The 22438-nt window shown below is 44.3% G+C and overlaps 1 protein-coding gene across 2 annotated transcripts; it reads right to left on the bottom strand.

The window, feature by feature from the left end:
- Window positions 1-360: 360 nt before the first annotated feature.
- LOC311126601 (uncharacterized protein) lies at window positions 361-21936 on the bottom strand. 2 transcript variants are annotated; one of them, XM_084200596.1, is made up of 8 exons: window positions 21805-21936; window positions 6007-6137; window positions 5644-5891; window positions 5243-5483; window positions 5053-5149; window positions 4744-4977; window positions 3831-4006; window positions 361-583 (listed from the first exon to the last, which is right to left on the bottom strand). In XM_084200596.1, exons 1-8 carry the CDS (start codon window positions 21808-21810, stop codon window positions 451-453), a joined length of 1266 nt encoding a protein of 421 aa, XP_084056722.1. In that variant the 5' UTR covers window positions 21811-21936; the 3' UTR covers window positions 361-450. The 2 variants fall into 2 exon arrangements, with proteins under 2 accessions (XP_084056722.1, XP_084056723.1); XM_084200597.1 differs by lacking the exon at window positions 21805-21936 and adding an exon at window positions 21354-21704.
- Window positions 21937-22438: the final 502 nt, after the last annotated feature.

Genomic DNA, 22438 nt, shown 5'->3' with positions numbered 1-22438 from the left:
CCTCCATTCGCTATTTAAGTGCATAGATGACATGTATTTTTAAACTTCAGAGTTGATTTTTTTATTTCTAAGGGCTAATCGGGGACATTTTCAGGACAGCTCAAGCCCAGGACACCAGACTCTGGTACTGTCCCCAGAAATCGGGGACATCTGGTCACCCTATCCGGCTGTTTACCATTGAAAAATAATGTCACAGTTCTGGTCTACTCAAGAATAGGCACCAATAGGCACCAATGTGATAGCAGCTGGGTCTTGTCTGATTAGTTCATTGAATGTATATGAACCAGAAAAAATTACTGAGTGGGATGTATCACTTTGTCTTCCATTTCTGACTACTCCTTCCTTCCTTCCTTCCTTCCTTCCTACCCTCAGATTAGTAGTCCTGCTTGATCTAGTGCTTTATCAACATTAGGCACCAGTTGTCTCTCATAGTCCCAGACCCTCTTGTCTTCATGCAGCTCTTTCTTGGTCAGTCGTCCTCGTAGGGGAACTCTGACATGGATGATATGACACATCAGGAGGAACCTTCACTGTCTGCCCGAAGTTACGCAGCACAGAGTGGACCGACGTCTGCTCCACTGCCCTGAGGTCAAAGACACAGAAGGGTTGTTAGACAGAGTGGACCGACGTCTGCTCCACTGCCCTGAGGTCAGAGACACAAAGGGGTTGTTAGACAGAGTGGACTGACGTCTGCTCCACTGCCCTGGGGTCAGAGACACAGAAGGGTTGTTAGACAGAGTGGAACGACGTCTGCTCCACTGCCCTGGGGTCAGAGACACAAAGGGGTTGTTAGACAGAGTGGACTGACGTCTGCTCCACTGCCCTGGGGTCAGAGACACAGAAGGGTTGTTAGACAGAGTGGAACGACGTCTGCTCCACTGCCCTGGGGTCAGACACAGAAGGGTTGTTAGACAGAGTGGACCGACGTCTGCTCCACTGCCCTGGGGTCAGAGACACAAAGGGGTTGTTAGACAGAGTGGACTGACGTCTGCTCCACTGCCCTGGGATCAGAGACACAGAAGGGTTGTTAGACAGAGTGGACCGACGTCTGCTCCACTGCCCTGGGGTCAGAGACACAGAAGGGTTGTTAGACAGAGGGGACCGACGTCTGCTCCACTGCCCTGGGATCAGAGACACAGAAGGGTTGTTAGACAGAGTGGACCGACGTCTGCTCCACTGCCCTGGGGTCAGAGACACAGAAGGGTTGTTAGACAGAGTGGACTGACGTCTGCTCCACTGCCCTGGGGTCAGAGACACAGAAGGGTTGTTAGACAGAGTGGAACGACGTCTGCTCCACTGCCCTGGGGTCAGAGACACAGAAGGGTTGTTAGACAAAGTGGACCGACGTCTGCTCCACTGCCCTGGGGTCAGAGACACAGAAGGGTTGTTAGACAGAGTGGACCGATGTCTGCTCCACTGCCCTGAGGTCAGAGACACAAAGGGGTTGTTAGACAGAGTGGACTGACGTCTGCTCCACTGCCCTGGGGTCAGAGACACAGAAGGGTTGTTAGACAGAGTGGAACGACGTCTGCTCCACTGCCCTGGGGTCAGAGACACAGAAGGGTTGTTAGACAAAGTGGACCGACGTCTGCTCCACTGCCCTGGGGTCAGAGACACAGAAGGGTTGTTAGACAGAGTGGACCGATGTCTGCTCCACTGCCCTGAGGTCAGAGACACAAAGGGGTTGTTAGACAGAGTGGACTGACGTCTGCTCCACTGCCCTGGGGTCAGAGACACAGAAGGGTTGTTAGACAGAGTGGACTGACGTCTGCTCCACTGCCCTGGGGTCAGAGACACAGAAGGGTTGTTAGACAGAGTGGAACGACGTCTGCTCCACTGCCCTGGGGTCAGAGACACAGAAGGGTTGTTAGACAGAGTGGACCGACGTCTGCTCCACTGCCCTGGGGTCAGAGACACAAAGGGGTTGTTAGACAGAGTGGACTGACGTCTGCTCCACTGCCCTGGGATCAGAGACACAGAAGGGTTGTTAGACAGAGTGGACCGACGTCTGCTCCACTGCCCTGGGGTCAGAGACACAGAAGGGTTGTTAGACAGAGTGGACTGACGTCTGCTCCACTGCCCTGGGATCAGAGACACAGAAGGGTTGTTAGACAGAGTGGACCGACGTCTGCTCCACTGCCCTGGGGTCAGAGACACAGAAGGGTTGTTAGACAGAGTGGACTGACGTCTGCTCCACTGCCCTGGGGTCAGAGACACAGAAGGGTTGTTAGACAGAGTGGAACGACGTCTGCTCCACTGCCCTGGGGTCAGAGACACAGAAGGGTTGTTAGACAAAGTGGACCGACGTCTGCTCCACTGCCCTGGGGTCAGAGACACAGAAGGGTTGTTAGACAGAGTGGACCGATGTCTGCTCCACTGCCCTGGGGTCAGAGACACAACGGGGTTGTTAGACAGAGGTTCTATTCTATTCTAACCTGGGTCGTACTTTCATCTTGTAGGGGTGGTAGATTCTAACCAGAGCCCTATACTACGAACTCTGAGTTCAACTTGAGATAACCACTAACACAAATGTGGCTCACCTTTTAGCCAGGTACATTTCTATGGCAACGAATCCTTCAGAACTAACCTGCTCTGGGGCAGGCAAACTCAGGGCTAACTCTACTTATCCTGAATGAAATGTCTGAGTCGTGAGTTGAGGACCAATGAAATCAGGTTCCCATCATCCCTTTCATTTGAAGAAGACCACTGATTAAATATTGTATTAATCAAATGTATTTTTTGTGTGTAAAATAATCGTAATATTAAATACTTATCACATTACACATTAAGTAATGACTGGCTGCATTTGAAACTTCACACACAGTATAACTTTTGTATGACTTTATACAATTATTTTATCGATAAGAGTGAGAAAAAAGGTGCGTGTGCATTGATAAGCACACCAAAGACGGCATTAACGATACGTAATAAAACAAAGAGAGAACTTCTAATGACCTTTTTCACAACATCACCTGCTGAATTTGCAAGATAGCTTTTCTTTCATGTTGATTTAGGAAATAATGAAAATGTGACACTGACTCGCCCATGGATTTATGTTTCAGCATTGTCTTAATATACACCTTTATACGACACACTGACGTCACGCACAGATGCGCACGACTTTTGGCTGCAGTAAGAAAGCCATCGCCATCTGCGCCCATTCATCATAGTACGTTTTTATTACTTCTAAACAAAATAACTTTTTGGGGTTACAATGATGTTTGATTATTGCTTGAACAGCCGCTAAGATTATATTTGGTTGTGATCTTTGCAAAATAACTATTTTGGATGCAGCAGTTGTTAGCTAGAATGCTAACGCTCATTTACATAGGCTGTAGCAAAAGCTAGAAAAATAGCCATTTAACTGGTTGAAGTTGAAGTGTTTTTTAAGTGTAATGCAGTTGATTTGCGATGATGACACAAACATTATGTTAAGCAGGACATTGCTTGCAAACACAGAAAGGGGTTTATGAAGAGTTTGGCGTTCGACTAGCCACGTGTGACATGCATGCGCAGTTACAAGTCTGTAATACTGATGAAGCCTGAGCTGGAAGGTGAAGCTAACTGAAGCTGGCTAGCTTTAGAAAACCCTGAGTATATCTAGCTAGCTTCTTAGTATACTACTCTGGGCCATACTATCATCTTGGAGGGGTGGTAGATTCTAACCTGGGCCGTACTATCATCTTGGAGGAGTGGTAGATTCTAACCTGGGCCGTACTATCATCTTGGAGGGGTGGTAGATTCTAACCTGGGCCGTACTATCATCTTGGAGGAGTGGTAGATTCTAACCTGGGCCGTACTATCATCTTGGAGGAGTGGTAGATTCTAACCTGGGCCGTACTATCATCTTGGAAGGGTGGTAGATGCGATAGTCTGGCTCCTCTCTGTAGATGTGCTCCATGATGTTGATCCCTGGAACATCCCTCCAGCGGGGCCGTTCAAACTTTCCACTGGGCTCAAACTGGGACTTAGGGAAGATGTGGTTCTCTATGAGGAACACTTCGGCCTGGGGAGATGCGGGTGGAGTGAGAGAAGGCGAAAGAGAGAGAATGAATTCAGATTTTTTTCCTTCATATCCAATCTATTTTTCTCACTGTCCACACTTTTATTGTGTTTTGACCCATATCAGATTTGCACATTCACACTGATGTAGCATACGAAATAGCACGCAAACACAATCCTCATTCAATGTATGAAAAATGTATGCACTCACTAATTGTATGTCGCTCTGGATAACAGCGTATGCTAAATGACTAAAATGTCAAATTTCTTGTCACTGTTTCTTTAAATGTTGGGGTGGTTATCTTGGTAACGGCAGGTCATGTGCAAAAACAAACACTTCAGAGCACAACAATTCTGATCTGAACATCCAGACTGAGGATGAGAACCACAGACGAATGTGGTATCAGAACTCAAAAGATAAGATTCCATGGCTGCGTTTACAGTCAGCCCAATTCGGATCTTTTTTCACTAATTGGTCTTTTGACCAATCAGTTCAGTGCAAAAAAATATCTGCTGTGAGAAGATCTGATGTGATTGGCCCAAAAAACTATTAAAAACCAAAAACACCAAAGATCAGAAATTCCTGTTTACACATTATCGGATTTGTATCAGATATGCCAAATAATTGGCAAAAAATTCTGAATTGGGATGCCTGTGTAAACACAGCCTAACATGCACACTACACACATAATGATCTTCCTTAACACACATACACACTACTTCCCTGAGTCCTCCCCCTACCTTTGGGTGTTGCCTCTGAAGTACATCCATCATCTGGGGCAGGGTTTGATGCTGGTATGGAGTTATAATCTCATCTATGTCGTTCAGCAGTACATAGCGTGACTGATACATATGTCTGTAGACACAGTCATTCAGAGTGGTCAACTGGCCGTAGTAGTGGATGTCCCCTCCATGTTCAATGGGTTGCCACCCACGGGACGGGCTCATGTGTTGGTCGATAGGCCAGGGCACCACCTGCAGTCAATCAATTAGTCAATTAATTAATCCTATCTATCTATCAATCCATCCATCAAATCAATCAATTCCTACCTCCACAAAGCCCTCCTGTGTATAACTCTGTAGCAGTCTCTCCAGGTCTGGTCCACAGCTGGTGTTATACACCACAACATGCTGCACTCCCAACAACCTGCAATATAGCAATTAATTAATCAATCAATCAACCAGTTGATTAATCGATCAATCAATCAACCAACCAAACAATCACTCAATCAATACCCACTTGTACATCTCCAGAGTCTGGGTGACCTGAAGCACGTTGTTATAATCACCAAATAAATTGGACCAACAGACAGTGAAGTTGAATTGAAACTCCTCTTCCTCCATTTTCACAAGGTTCTGGATGCGGAGAAAGGATTGGTTCTGAGCGAGCTTGGCGTCAGCTTGTGTGGCGAGGGTCACGTGTGACGGGTTGCAGTCGGGAAGATTCGGACAAAGGACGTCGGTCGTCACGAAGGGGAAACCTTTATCCCAATACAGAACAGGGACACATATATTTACAGTATAGGGAAAACTAAATCAACAAACTAATCAGCGAATCACCAAGCCCCTTATTTCATTAATTCAGGTGTTGATTCAGGTGTGTCAGTGCAGGGCTAAAACCAAATAGCAAATTGCAGGTACCAAAGTGGTCAGAGTGCATCTGGACTTCAGCCTTCGTTCCATTAGCCCAGTGAGTCCCACAGTAGAACACACAGTACAGAGGCTGGACAGAGTCTCGTCTGAAGATACTGATGATGCGTGTGGAGCATCCCGTCACACGATGTTCCTTGTAGGCCCCCACCATGAAGTGTTTGGTGTCGTTGACAGGCGTGATGGACTGGTCAGAGATGTGGCGCGGATAGAGGTGCTGGTGGTTGCCTGGCTGTGACCTGAGGAATCATGGACAGATGTTGTATTTCTACAGCAGAAATGTGTGTCCAAGACAATTTTTTCCTTTTACCACTTTTATTTAGTTTCTTGATCGTACGGCAGTCTTCACGGTACCTGGACAATGTGAAGATGATGTAGACCATGACTGCCAGAGCAGAAGCTATCAGTAGAGGAAACATACGCCTCTTCACCATCATGAGCCAGACCTGGTACGGTAGTTTATGGAAGGTGAAGAGTGAGGTGACCTTTGAAGAGAAGGGAAAGTTAATAATGTAGTCGCACTTGCTCTCTGGCTGCGTTTACACAGGCAGCCCAATTCTGATCCTTTTTTCCCACAAATTGGTCTTTTGACCAATCAGGTCAGCTCTGTTGCCCATAATTGGGCAAAAATTCAGAATTGGGCTGCCTGTTTAACCTCTTAAGGATCGGACCCTTTTTTTCCATTTTCGCCTAAAATGACATACCAAAATCTAACTGCCTGTAGCTCAGGACCTGAAGGAAGGATATGCATATTCTTGATACCATTTGAAAGGAAACACTTTGAAGTAAATTAATGTACATTTACATTTAAGTCATTTAGCAGACGCTCTTATCCAGAGTGACTTACAAATTGGTGCATTCAACTTAGGATAGCCAGTGGGACAACCACCACTGGGGGAGGGGTGGTGGCACAGGAATCATCATCTCTCCCAAGTGGACATTCTCAATTTTTCCCCTGACCCATCTGTCTATTTCCTCATTTGAATTCCATGCTGTCACAGTCACTAGCCCATTTAAGCTTAATATCCTTGTCATCTATCGCCCTCCAGGTTCCCTTGGAGAGTGCATCAATGAGCTTGACGCCTTGATAAGTTCCTTTCCTGAGGATGGCTCACCCCTCACAGTTCTGGGGGATTTCAACCTCCCTACGTCTACATTTGACTCATTTCTCTCTGCCTCCTTCTTTCCACTCCTCTCCTCTTTTGACCTCACCCTCTCACCGTCCCCCCCTACTCACAAGGCAGGCAATACGCTTGACCTCATCTTTACTAGATGCTGTTCTTCTACTAATCTCACTGCAACTCCCCTCCAAGTCTCCGACCACTACTTTGTATCCTTTTCTCTCTCCCTCTCCTCCAACACTACACACTCTGCCCCTACACAGATGGTAATGCGCCGTCGCAACCTTCGCTCTCTCTCTCCCGCTATTCTCTCCTCTTCCATCCTATCATCTCTTCCCTCTGCTCAATCCTTCTCCCTCCAATCTCCTGATTCTGCCTCCTCAACCCTCCTCTCCTCCCTTTCTGCATCCTTTGACTCTCTATGTCCCCTATCCTCCCGGCCGGCTCGGTCCTCCCCTCCAGCTCCGTGGCTTGATGACTCATTGCGAGCTCACAGAACAGAGCTCCGGGCAGCTGAGCGGAAATGGAAGAAAACTAGACTCCCTGCGGACCTGGCATCTTTTCACTCCCTCCTCTCTACATTTTCTTCATCTGTTTCTGCTGCTAAGGCCACTTTCTACCACTCTAAATTCCAAGCATCTGCCTCTAACCCTAGGAAGCTCTTTGCCACATTCTCCTACCTGCTGAATCCTCCCCCCCCCCCCTCCCTCCCTCCCCTCTGTGGATGACTTCGTCAACCATTTTGAAAAGAAGGTTGACGACATCCGATCCTCGTTTGTTAAGTCAAATGACACTGCTGGTCCTGCTCACACTGCCCTACCCTATAGTTTGACTTCTTTCTCCCCTCTCTCTCCAGATAAAATCTTGCGACTTGTGACGACAGGCCGCCCAACAACCTGCCCGCTTGACCCTATCCCCTCCCCTCCTCTCTTCTCCAGACCATCTCCGGTGACCTTCTCCCTTACCTCACCTCGCTGATCAACTCATCCTTGACCGCTGGCTATGTCCCTTCCGTCTTCAAGAGAGCGAGAGTTGCACCCCTTCTCAAAAAACCAACACTCGATCCCTCTGATGTCAACAACTACAGACCAGTATCCCTTCTTTCTTTTCTCTCCAAAACTATTGCGCGTACCGTCTTTAGCCAACTCTCTTGCTATCTCTCTCAGAATGACCTTCTTGATCCAAACCAGTCAGGTTTCAAGACTGGTCATTCAACTGAGACTGCTCTTCTCTGTGTCACGGAGGATCTCCGCACTGCTAAAGCTAACTCTCTCTCCTCTGCTCTTGTCCTTCTAGACCTGTCTGCTGCCTTTGATACTGTGAACCATCAGATCCTTCTCTCCACCCTCTCAGAGCTGGGCATCTCCGGCACGGCTCACTCTTGGATTGCGTCCTACCTGACCGGTCGCTCCTACCAAGTGGCGTGGCGAGAAGCTGTCTCCGCACCACGTGCTCTCACCACTGGTGTCCCCCAGGGCTCAGTTCTAGGCCCTCTCCTATTCTCGCTATACACCAAGTCACTTGGCTCTGTCATATCCTCACATGGCCTCTCCTATCATTGCTACGCTGACGACACACAACTAATCTTCTCCTTTTCCCCTTCTGATAGCCAGGTGGCGAATCGCATCTCTGCATGTCTGGCAGACATATCAGTATGGATGACGGATCACCACCTCAAGCTGAACCTTGGCAAGACGGAGCTGCTCTTCCTCCCGGGGAAGGACTGCCTGTTCCATGATCTCGCCATCACGGTTGACAACTCCGTTGTGTCCTCCTCCCAGAGTGCGAAGAGCCTTGGCGTGACCCTGGACAACACCCTGTCGTTCTCCGCTAACATCAAGGCGGTGACCCGATCCTGTAGGTTCATGCTCTACAACATTCGGAGAGTACGACCCTGCCTTACACAGGAAGTGGCACAGGTCCTAATCCAGGCACTTGTCATCTCCCGTCTCGATTACTGCAACTCGCTGTTGGCTGGGCTCCCTGCCTGTGCCATTAAACCCCTACAACTCATCCAGAATGCCGCAGCCCGTCTGGTATTCAACCTTCCCAAGTTCTCTCACGTCACCCCGCTCCTCCGCACACTCCACTGGCTTCCAGTTGAAGCTCGCATCTGCTACAAGACCATGGTGTTTGCCTACGGAACTGTGAGGGGAACGGCACCTCCGTACCTTCAGGCTCTGATCAGTCCCTACACCCAAACGAGGGCACTGCGTTCATCCACCTCTGGCCTGCTGGCTCCCCTACCTCTGCGGAAGCATAGTTCCCGCTCAGCCCAGTCAAAACTGTTCGCTGCTCTGGCACCCCAATGGTGGAACAAGCTCCCTCACGACGCCAGGACAGCGGAGTCACTCACCACCTTCCGGAGACATTTGAAACCCCACCTCTTTAAGGAATACCTGGGATAGGATAAAGTAATCCTTCTACCCCAACCCCCCCCCCCCCCCCCCCCCCCAAAAAAAAATTTATAATAATAATAATAATAATTGTAAAGTGGTTATCCCACTGGCTATAAGGTGAATGCACCTATTTGTAAGTCGTTCTGGATAAGAGCGTCTGCTAAATGACGTAAATGTAAAATGTAAATGTGTAGAAGGATTACTGTTAGACTATTCCAGGTATTCCTTAAAGAGGTAGGGTTTCAAGTGTCTCCGGAAGGTGGTCAGTGACTCCGCTGTCCTGGCGTCGTGGAGGAGCTTGTTCCACCATTGGGGTGCCAGAGGAGCGAATAGCTTTGTAGGAGGTATAACACATTAGATCTGGTAAAAGATCATACAAACAAAAAAAACGTTTTCTTTTCTTTTTTTTGTTCCATCATCTTTGAAATGCAATAGAAAGGCCACAATATAATACAGTGATCCCTCGCCACTTCGCGGTTCACTTATCGCGGATTCGCTATTTCGCGGATTTTCATAATGCATTTTTTTTTTTTTGGTACATTGTGCTCTGCATTCTGATTCGCTAAAAACTCACTCCCGCTTCTTGTATCAAAACATGCTACGAATTGTGCTATCATTTTGTCGTCTCGTGCAGTTATGTGTACGTACATAAAACAGCTTGGCAAATTTACATTAAGTTGGCCAAATTATCTTGTAATTTCGAACATCTCCTAAACCCATAATGTCGACGAAACGGCCTGGACCGACAAAAGCACCTGCGGATGGGCCCAAACGGCGGAAGATGCTACCTATCTCAGATAAAGTTAAACTTCTGGACATGCTAAGGGAAGGTAAAAGCTATGCAGCCGTTGCTCGCCATTACGGAATCAATGAATCTTCCGTTCGTTACATAAAGAAGGAGGAAAAAAACATAAGGACGACAGCAGCAGTCAATGAGGAGGAAGGACTAACGCTTGGTCGCTTAGCAACCATGGTGCGAATGGCCACTGAACTTAAGCGAGTAGCTGAGGAATGGGACCCTTTGATGAGCCGTTCATTACAGTTCTCCAACGTAATCGATGGTGGCATGTCGGTGTACAAGGATCTTTTTGCAAAGAAGAAAAAAGAGCGACAACAGCTGCCTATCACTATGTTCTTCTCCCGAACAAACACACCTGCACCGCGGGCTTCAGAAGAAGAGAACACTGCAGAGCGCAGTCAGGATGCAGCGGCCCAGTCTGAAGAGCAGTGAAACGGCCTACACGTGAGTCACTGTATTTGTATACATGTAATAGTTGCTAATTGTAAAAAAAAAAAGTTTTCTATTTCGCGGATTTCACTTATCGCGGGTCATTTTCGGAACGTAACCCCCGCGATAAACGAGGGATTACTGTATTGCAGTTTAGGCACAATATAGATGTTGGCCAGTAGATGGCAACAGTGTGTGTGCAAAGTTTCAGACTGATTTTACATTTCAGTCATTTAGCAGACACTCTTATCCAGAGCGACTTACAGTTAGTGAGTGCATACATTTTCATACTGGCCCCCCGTGGGAAACGAACCTACAACCCTGGTGTTGCAAACGCCATGCTCTACCAACTGAGCTACACGGGACTGATCCAGTGAGACATTGCAATACTGGACTATTTTGTATCAAGTCTGCCCAAATGTGCTGAATTGGTCAATTGATACATTTTCAAGTACATAACTATAGAGAACATACAAAAATGATACGGTAATGCAAAATGTAAGTTTACACACTCCCAGGAATGTCATACATGATGGATCATTAGCTTATACACTAACTTTCACACATCTAGATGGCCGGGTGGGGTGGGTGTGGAGCCAGAGACAGCAAGGGTTCTAACTGTAGAACCCAGTTCCTACATTTGAATATAACAATGGATTTTATCAAACAAAACTAGCTGACATGTATAGTGTTGAGTCATCCGCATACATAGACACACTGGCTTTACTCAAAGCCAGTGGCATGTCATTAGTAAAGATTGAAAAAGTAAGGGGCCTAGACAGCTGCCCTGGGGAATTCCTGATTCTACCTGTATTTTGTTGGAGAGGCTTACATTAAAGAACACCCTCTGTGTTCTGTTAGACAGGTAACTCTTCATCCACAATATAGCAGGGGTGTGAAGCCATAACACATATGTTTTCCAGCAACAGACTATGATCGATAATGTCAAAAGCCGCACTGAAGTCTCACAAAACAGCCCCCACAATCTTTTTATCATCAATTTCTCTCAGCCAATCATCAGTCATTTGTGTCAGTGCAGTGCTTGTTGAATGTCCTTCCCTATAAGCGTGCTGAAAGTCTGTTGTCAATTTGTTTACTGTAAAATAGCATTTTATCTGGTCAAACACACTTTTTTCCAAAAGTTTACTAAGGGTTGGTAACAGGCTGATTGGTCGGCTATTTGAGCCACTTAAGGGGGCTTTACTATTCTTAGGTAGGGGAATAACTTTTGCTTCCCTCCAGGCCCGAGGGCACACACATTCTAGTAGGCTTAAATCGAAGATATGGCAAATAGGAGTGCCAATATCGTCCGCTATTATCCTCAGTCAGACCCCGGTGGCTTGTCATTGTTGATCGACAATAATTATTTTTTCACCTCTTCCACACTTACTTTACGGAATCCAAATTACAATGTTTGTCTTTCATAATTTGGTCAGATATACATGGATGTGTAGTGTCAGCATTTGTTGCTGGCATGTCATGCCTAAGTTTGCTAATCTTGCCAATGACAAAACAAATACTCAAGTAGTTCGCAATATCTGTGGGTTTTGTGCTGAATGACCCATCTGATTCAATGAATGATGGAGCGGAGTTTGCCTTTCTGCCCAAAATTTCATTTAAGGTGCTCCAAAGCTTTTTTCTATAATTCTATATGTCATTTATCTTTGTTTCATAGTGTCATTTCTTCTTATTTTTATTCAGTTTAGTCACATGATTTCTCCATTTGCATTACGTTTGCTAATCGGTTGTACAGTCAGACCTATTTGCCATCTCTTTTGCCTCATCCCTCTCAACCATAAACATTTTCAATTCCTCATCAATCCACAGGGATTTAACAGTTTTTACAGTTATTTTCTTAATGGGTGCATGCTTATTAGTAACTGGGATAAGCAATTGCATAAATGTGTCAAGTGCAGCGTCTGGTTGCACGTCATTACACACCACAGACCAACAAATATTCTTTACATCAACAACATAGGAATCCCTACAAAACGTATTGTATGACCTCTTATACACAATATTAGGCCCAGCCTTTGGAACTTTGGTTTTCGTAGATATGGCTACTATATTGTGATCAATACATCCGATGGATTTGGATACTGCTTTCAAACAAATTTCTGCAGCATTAGTAAAGATATGATCAATACATGTTGATGATTTCATTCCTGTACTGTTTGTAACTACCCTGGTAGGTTGATTGATAACCTGAACCAGGTTGCATGCACTAGTTACAGTTTGAAGCTTTCTTTTGAGTGGGCAGCCTGATGAAAGCCAGTCAATATTTAAATCACCCAGAAAGTATACCTCTCTATTGATATCACATATATTATCAAGCATTTCACACATGTTATCCAGACTCTGACTGTTAGTACTTGGTTGTCTATAGCAGCTTCCCACCAGAATGGGCTTTAGGTGAGGCAAGTGAACCTGTAGCCATATTACTTCGACAGTATTTAACATGAGATCCTCTCTAAGCTTTACAGGAATGTGGTTCTGAATATAGACCGCAACACCGCCCCCGTTGGCATTTCTGTCTTTTCTGTAAATGTTATAACCTTGTATTGCTACCACTGTATCATCAAAGGTATTATCTAAGTGAGTTTCAGAGATTGTCAGAATATGAATGTAATCTGTTACTAGCAAATTATTGATTTCATGAACCTTGTTTCTTAAGCTTCATATGTTATCGTGGGCTATTTTTAACACTTTTCTGGGATGCTTGATTATTTTTCTTGCTTTACTGGGAAGCTTAGCAGACGTAGACATACTTGGGTTATTTTTATTAGTGCAGGGTGAGCTGCACACAGTGGACTTCCTACAAGGGCACACCACCTCAGTGCTAACAGTATTACTCTTGTTCATGGCATATGAGTACTGCATACAATAGCTGTAGGATCAGCAGAGGCATTCCGAGCAGTAAGAGGGACATAAATTAGGTTATTTACATTGTGTCTTTCAACGCCCCTAGGATAGTGTACATTTGCTGAATCATTATGACAACTCAGCGACACAATGGTAGGGATTAAATGAGCTAGACTTGGACATTGGTAAGTCATTGTCTCAACGCAGCCTTATCATGCTGTGAAAGGATCCAGGAACCCAAATAATTTGTGTGGATCCCATCCTCCTTATTATACAAGCTTTGTTTCCAGAAGGTGTCAAAATGGTCAATAAATGTTACACCCACAGAGCTGCAATAGTCTTGTAGCCAGTTATGGAGGGCTAAAAGTCTGCTGAACCGTTCAATGCCATGATTTAGGGAGGGCAGAGGGCTAAAAGTCTGCTGAACCGTTCAATGCCATGATTTAGGGAGGGCAGAGGTCTAAAAGTCTGCTGAACCGTTCAATGCCATGATTTAGGGAGGGCAGAGGGCTAAAAGTCTGCTGAACCGTTCAATGCCATGATTTAGGGAGGGCAGAGGGCCAGATATTATGGGGTGTTTGTTGGTGTCAGGTGGATACATGCATGACATGCAAAATACTGTATCTAATGACACTCAATGGGCCTCAAGTTCAAGTTTAAACTTTCTGCATTGTTTGTCCCAGAGAGGGCAATAGTTGCTTTGCAGCAGGGGAGCACCTATGTCATAAAAAACATATCAAATCCACATGGACCAGAATGGAAATGACAGCAAGGGACCACAAGGGAAATAAGTAATTGACTTTATTGTATTATCTCTGTCTAGTTTTGTGCTGTGTGTATGTATTTCTTAAACTTTTTGCCCTCCTATGAAAAAAGTGCCCTTTTGATTGGTAGTGGGGTTTTTTAACAAAGTATTTTGTATATAATTAATTGTTGGTCTCGTTTCTCTCTTGTACATTTAAATGCAACGAATTGTCCTTCAAACTACATAATCTCTCAGAATGAAGGAATATTTTTAAAAAGTCCCCTCCCCCGCCCTTCTGCCACCGCCAGCACTAGTGCACTGCTCCACTCATCCTGCATGGTTACTTCATCCAATTCCTATGCTGTTATACGACCGGGTAAAATGTATGATACTATACACCCTCTAATTAATATGACATTGTATGACTGCTATTCCATTCATAATATAACCTAACGTAACATAATATATCATACTAATAGAATGGAACAGGTTTATGGACCAAATCCTACGAATTGCCCTGAGACCAGGTTGCAACAGTGATAGCAAAGAAGAAAATATACTTTTAATTGACTCCCTTTCATCTGTGGTTCTAGCTTGCTTAGCCTACAATCCCACTGGACAAAAACTGGTTCAATCAATGTTGTTTCCAATTCATTTCAACCCCCCCAAAATCTAAAAGTCAATAACGTAAAGGCATTTGATATTACTTTCATCCAACTTTTAAACTAAATCCTATGACATTGTGACAAGTGTTGTTGATTTCACGTTGAATTCACGATAGTTGTCAACTCAACCAAATGTCAATCAAAACTAGACGTTGAACTGACGTCTGTGCCCAGTGGGATGTGTGATGAGTGAGTGTGTTGATGGAAACTTTGGCTACAAGACAAACCAGCCTACAAATAAACACCTTGGTTGAACAGAAACAACGGCAAAAATGATTAATGCACAGATTATGGATGTGCTCACGTCAAGCAGACCTACGACAAAAATACATAGTAAAACGTTAGCCTAAAATCCAGAGCCTGTTATGCTAACATGCAACGTGTTTGCTGACATCCTACTCACTGTACTCTGTGTCATGCTAACCATGATAAGGAGTGGCAACACAGAGTGTCAAGGAGTGGAAAGATAACTCAAAGAGACTGGTAGGCTGCCTCCACCACCATGCTTCACTGTGGGGATGGTGTTCTCGGAGTGATGAGAGGTGTTGGGTTTGTGCCAGACATAGCGTTTTCCTTGATGGCCAAAAACCTCAATTTTAGTCTCATCTGACCAGAGTACCTTCTTCCATATGTTTGGGGAGTCTCCCACATGCCTTTTAGCGAACACCAAACGTGTTTGCTTATTTTTTTCTTTAAGCAATGGCTTTTTTCTGGCCACTCTTCTTTAAAGCCCAGCTCTGTGGAGTGTATGGCTTAAAGTGGTCCTATGGACAGATACTCCAATCTCCACTGTGGAGCTTTGCAGCTCCTTCAGGGTTATCTTTGGTCTCTTTGTTGCCTCTCTGATTAATGCCCTCGTTGCCTGGTCCGTGAGTTTTGGTGGGCGGCCCTCTCTTGGCAGGTTTGTTGTGATGCCATATTCTTTCCATTTTTTTTATAATGGATTTAATGGTGCTCCGTGGGATGTACAAAGTTTCTGATATTTTTTTTATAACCCAACCCTGATCTGTACTTCTCCACAACTTTGTCCCTGACCTGTTTGGAGAGCTCCTTGGTCTTCATGGTGCCACTTGCTTGGTGGTGCCCCTTGCTTAGTGGTGTTGCAGACCAGTAGCGGCTCCTGAAAAAATTCTCAGGGGGGGCAATTTTTCTGATGATTTAGGTGACCTACACACATTTTAAAAAAGATATGTCCAGCAACAACATGAAGACAGGGGCAGCATATAAGTCAATACTGATATACACATTACTTGCTTCAAAAAGGCCTCATGGTTGAATTGGAAATATGTGCACCTGAGCATAATTCACAACAAGCAAGCAGGAGCTTTTGATAGAGGCTACTGAAAACATTGATGCAAGTTATTGGTAATAAGACATTTTTATAGACTTCCATATTCTGCCCTCTTGTATAGATTTGTGAAAATGAACAGTGATAGACATTTTGCCTGAAAACAGAATTTGAAAATAATTTCTAGAAAAGGTAAACACAGCTATCTGTATGGCTTTGTAAAAATGAACAACCATATTCTGGCCAATTGTATAGATTTGTAAATATGAACAACCATATTCTGGCCAATTGTATAGATTTGTAAAAATGAACATGAACAGATTTTTTATTTATTTTTTTACTTTAAAAAAAATGAAAAATAACTATTTTAAACAACATCAACTGTGAACTGATTTGGGCGTGTGTGTGTTAAAGAGACAGACAGGGAGGGACAAAGAGAGAGAGAGGCTACATTACTTGTACTGAAACTGTTCTCTTCTCTCTTTCAATGCAGCAAAGCGGTCAATGGCTTTCTCATTGAAATCAGGCATGCTGAGGACTAGTTCCCTCTCCATGGAAAGCATGGCCAGTGCATTCAGACGTTCCTGGCCCATTGAATTTCGCAGGAATGTCTTAACTCGTATCAAAGTTGAGAAACATCTCTCAGCTTCAGCTGTTGTCATGGGAGTAGTTATGAGGATGTTCAACAGAGTCACAGTCTCAGAGAACGTCTCCTGGAGGTTGTAGCTCATGAGAACCTGGTACAGTGCCAGTGCACCACAGCAGCCCTTGAATTCAGGATTCTCATAGATCAGAGATAGTTCTGTCTTGAGCTTTGCCTTGCTCAGCATGGGGTATGCATTCACAGTGGCATTCAGAGCCTCATCAGGAAATGAATGGCAGTACCTTTCAAACATGTCTGCTTGCAGTAAGGTAGCACTCACAAGGTGGCCAGAGAAAGATAACCTTTCTTTGGTGTGATCCAGGATGGTGTTGCAGACCTCTTCAGACAGCCTCTGCTTCTCCTCTTCTCTCAAAGCTGTTCTGGGTCTTTTGGCTCCTGTTGCTTCTTGCAGCTGCTGTTGAGAGGAGTCCCTGAAGGCAATCAGACCAATGTGTTTGTTGGCTTTGTACAGTATTGTTGTCTATGTGATGCACAGGTATATGCAATGTATCCATGTATAGTACAAATACTTCAGTTCCACTTAAAATGGGCAGGGATGCATAAAGTCTTTAGTGTTTAAGTTAGCCTTTGTGTCTCACATAGCCTGGATGTTCAGCACAGTATACAGTGGTGCTCATAAGCTTATGAGCCCATGCTAAAGTTGACTAAAAAGAGGAATAAAAAAGAAAAGAAAATTGGTGTCCTTAAAGGTTGGATTTTCCAACTTTTTTAATTAAGTCATTAAGATCAATTTCCAAAAGATGATTTTTTTTATTTTTTTATTCCTCTTTTTAGTCAACTTTAGAATGTGTTCATACACTTATGAGCACCACTGTACAGTACACATAGTATATAAAATAAGCTAGATTACACCACTGGCCATATATAATGATAATAATGTAATTTCAAACACAAATGCAGTCTCCTTTCATGCATACATTTTCAAATAAAGCTCTGCTTTGAGAAAGATCGAATGATATTGTTTAATCTTACCTTATGGCCTGCACACTGCTTGTGAAGCTGTCGAGGGCACGTTTGATGAAGACAGCATCGATGTCCTTCTTCTGTAGCTTCTGGTACAGAATGTCGACGTGGGGCATGATTTTGTGAAAAAGCCCCAGGAAAAAAATAAAATCTTCATCATGTAGCATCCTCACGTAGCCAGATGCCTCTCTCACGGTGGGCTGGTCAAAATAATCCAATGAACCCGTCCGGATGGCTTCAAAACATTCTATGAGGTCGTCTCGATTCTCGTAGACAGTGTTCACGACTCTGCTGTTGAAGTTCCACCGTGTGGATGAAGGTCTGGGCAGTCTTCGTGCAACAGTCTGGTCAAGAATGCTGGTGCGTTTGGGTGACCGGGAAAAAAAAGTTCACTTTTTTGATGCGAGAAGTAGCTTGCTGCATGATCAAATTCAGCTGATGCGCATAGCAATGCACGTAATGGGCATTCTTGAAATGCTCACGCACCTTTTTCTGCACACCAGCCTTCTCTCCCCTCATCACACTGGCTCCATCGTAATCTTTCGCAATGAGTTTGACTTTCTCGTCGTCGGCAAAAAGACCGTTCAGTCTCTCCAAAAGCACACTGGCGATTGAGACTGAGGTTGATTCCGAGATGGGAAGGAACTCAAAAAAGCGCTCCTGCACTTTGTGGTTGCTATCTATGTACCTCAGCACAAGCACCAGCTGTGTCTGTGTAGAAACGTCCGTGGTCTCGTCAGCTTGGATAGCTACGAAGTTCGCCGACTTCACCTCCTCCACAATATGTTCCCTCATGACCGCTAGCATACACTCCAGTAGCTCGTTTTGAATGGTCTTTGATGTGCCCTTGAAAACTTTAGCATTTTTAAGATGGTCATCAAACACCTCATCTAATTGTGCCACAAAGTTGACAAGTCCAAGAAAAATACCAGGGTTGGTGGAGCCCTCAGTTTCATCTTTGCCTCGCAAAGCTAACTCAAACACTCCGCAAAACTTCACACACTGGATTAGCCGGCAGAGGATGTGGCGGTTCTTGCTAACCTCATCGTTGTGGCGGCGGACAGCTAGCCTGTATCCCTCATCCAGTTGAGTGGCAATGTTCACTCTCCCCAAAGCAGACAATCTCAAACATCTATCCATGTGGGTCTTTGACAGCTCATGTTTCTTAATCTTTTCTGAAAGATGGTGCATGTCCGTTACACCAGTCGCTGTCCAAGCGGTGCTGTCTGCCGTGCCGCCTTCAGGGTGAAAGAGTAAGCAGGGGTAGCAGAAGACTGCATTAGCTACATCGCAGCCTGCTAGCCAGGTTTTTCGTTCGTACCAATTTTTGGAAAATCCTCGGGTGTAGGACTTTCCCCCTTTAGTAGAAACCTGTTGAATTATTAAATTTGGTCTGGGAGGTCCTAATTGTTTCGTTGCCAATTTATCTTGATTTGTTCGCCGACAAAAAGGAACTTCTTTCAAAGAGACAATCGAGTTGCACTGAACGCTAGCCATCTTGACAGTAGTACGTGAATTGATTGACGCTGCTACCCGCTCTTTTCTTAGTTATGTTCATGGTTATGTTACGTATGACGAAAGCGCGTAAGTGCAAGCCCTCCCGGAACCCATAGAGATTGTATTGAAAGCTCTGATATTTGAAAAAAAAAAGATTTTACATGAGAGTCTATGAGAGACTTCTGGGGCAATTTTCAACCTGACTGAAATCGCCCCAAAAGGTGCGGGGCCATTTGAAGCACGACTTTAGCCTGATTGGACATTTAGTGGCAGATCAGACGTCTAGATTAGAACACTGATAACTACTGTTGCCGTGATATAATTGATTAGAAAAAAAATCCCTTCCTTTTCCCGTTTGGCAGTGCGTCGCCCATATCGCCCTAATGAACACACCGCCCCTGTTGCAGACTCTGGGGCCTTTCAGAACAGGTGTACATATACTGAGAATTTTTTGAAATAAGTTATTTTTTTCATTTCACTTCACCAATTTGGACTATGTCCATTACTGAAATCCAAATAAAAATCTATTTAAATTACAGGTTGTAATGCAACAAAATAGGAAAAACGCCAAGGGGGATGAATATTTTTGCAAGGCACTGTATGTCAATCTGTGCTTGAATTAGTGTAAATTAGAGTTTGCACTTTTTTGGTAGGCCTATTCCATTCCAATCTCCCATTGAAGCAGCCTGCTAAACTACAAACAGCACAGCTCAAATAAGTATTTCACCCATGTCAACAATGTAATCGCAATAGGCTACAGACACTGACTGACACTGCAGGAGACTGGGATTTCATCTGCTGTGAAAGTTCAGCCAGCCAAGGTCAAAACCAGGACCAATCTCATCTCCAGCTGGCTGTACATGGAGCGCTGCAACCAACACCCTCTGTAACTCAGAACTAGCACTCTCGTTCTCAGCAGCAGACCCTTATAGAAAATCCATGTGAAATCATGTGAAAACCTATTTTTTGAACACTTCACGTTTTCACATGTGTAGTTTCATGTTATCACATTAACGTCACATAAGATCACATGAAAATGTGTCTTCGGAAAACTTCACGTGATCACACATGAAATTCATGTTTTTCCCGTAAAGTGAGTTAGGTGCACCCGTAAAGCCAATGTCGTCACACACACACACACACACACAGTCGACACAGCTTAACGCCATCATGCGGATCATCACTGTCACACTACGATCCACCCCCGCTTCCGTGGGTCCCTTGTCGTCGTCTCCGTCCCCTCGCAATAACCCACAAAATGATTGAAAAAGTCTCCACCGCCCCACACCTGCCACTACAGGAGGAAGTCTTCAACCCACCAAATATACGCCCCCCATCAAGAAAGCCGATTTGGAAAGACCCACCCAAAACAAACTGTAATAATATGCCATTTGGCAGACGCTTTTATCCAAAGCGACTTACAGTCATAGAACAAGCGTTAAAATGAATGCACCTAAAGGGTTTTAAGGCGCAAACGGCTATGGAGAAGAATCAGCAATCACTTACAATTTCACTAGCTAGCAGAGGGGAAGTTGAAAAAAAGGATCAGTAATATCACACCACAACAGACAAATTCAACCACAAACGGCAAGTATGACCACAAACAGTTCATTACCAGACAGTCTATTCAGTTTAAAGTGGGATTTTTATTTTTTTATTTATTTTTATTTTTGGAGAATAGCCTAAACTCATTGAACACCAAGTGACAAAATTGCCAAATCCAAGGATTTTGGCTGTGGCTGAATTGCATCATAACAAACATAACCATTGCCTTGGGACTATAGGGTGATAGTGTGGGACAGTACAATATGGGAGGCGGCTCCTATAATCATCACCACTCACGCTAAGGGATTACGGTGGTATGCTGTTATCAGTATTACACAACAGGGAACCAGTATCACGTCAGCTTGTGACGTGGTTAAACTCAATGTGTAGCCACTGATAACATTCCACTGGGAACAGATGTCAATAATAATATGCCATTTAGCAGACGCTTTTATCCAAAGCGACTTACAGTCATGCGTGCATACATTATTATTATTTTATTTTTTTTGTGTATGGGTGGTCCCGGGGATCGAACCCACTACCTTGGCGTTACAAGGGCTGTGCTCTACCAGCGGAGCTACAGAGGACCACGTACTGTAATCAGTTCTATTACAAGCAAAAATATTGTATTCAGATTACTGATACTTTTGAAAACCTAGATGATTACTTATTGGATTACTTTTAAATTCAGAAAGGATGTTTGCGAACAAATAAATTATGGCACCTTTCAGTTTCTCATCAGGATCCTGGCAGCGCAGTTCTGCGTGTAGTGTTGTTCCAACTGACAACTTTACCAGGACGAGGACTTGCGGATGTCAAGCTCTTTCCAAAAGCCTATGTTGAAGCAAGCTAAATGACACGTTGTTTACTTAGCTAGCTAGGTAGCTCATGCCAAATGAATAGGTTACTATAACGTATCTGAAAATACATGATCAATTGATGTTTACTGATCATGAAATGCATGCAGTTACTTGCTGTATAACTCTGATGATAGAGCTAAATGTGGAATAATCGGAAATGTCTGTGTAGTTCTGACTATGCTATTCAAGAGGTGATGATATTAAAAACAAATAGTTATAAAATGTATTTACCAATCTCTTGTTAATGGTTTTAGCGAAAATCGTATATATTTCTGGCACTAACATCAATCAATTTCAAGAAGGATCGGAATATACCTGCATGTAGGTCCAGGAAAAGGTGCAAATTATATCCACAAAAAACTAGTGATGTGTAGAGAGATTCACATCCAAGCACTAATATTTTTTTAAAGTTCAAATTGTTTAGTGGAATCCACCGGACGCAGCCAAACCATGGCGACAGTAGCCTTGGAAATGGTGGCGACAGTAGCCCCCCCCCCCTCTCTCTCTCTCTCTCTCTCTCTCTCTCTCTCTCTCTCTCTCTCTCTCTCAATTCAATTTCAATTTCAATTTAAGGGCTTTATTGGCATGGGAAACGTGTGTTAACATTGCCAAAGCAAGGGAAGTAGATAGTAAACAAAAGTGAAATAAACAATAAATATTAACAGTAAACATTACACTCAGAAGTTTCTCTCTCTCTCTCTCTCTCTCTGTGGGTCACACAATGCCGATGTCGGAAGCTGTACTGTAATTGGAGAGATACTTTTCATAATGGTGTGGGGAGCAGGCATGACATCTCATATGGCTGTTTCCCCTGCAACATCACCGCAAACTGGTGCATGGTGCCAAGAGGAAAAGCCTGTGTCACCGCGCATCCTTGCTGGTAGAACCGGTTTATAGAGTTTGGGACTATAAGGTTCTATCTGCATTTTGGTCAAGTTATTGACATAGC

Source organism: Coregonus lavaretus, assembly GCF_964263955.1.
Source record: "Coregonus lavaretus genome assembly, contig: HAP1_SCAFFOLD_575, whole genome shotgun sequence".
NCBI lineage: Eukaryota > Metazoa > Chordata > Actinopteri > Salmoniformes > Salmonidae > Coregonus > Coregonus lavaretus.
This window is presented reverse-complemented; position numbering and strand designations above follow the sequence as displayed.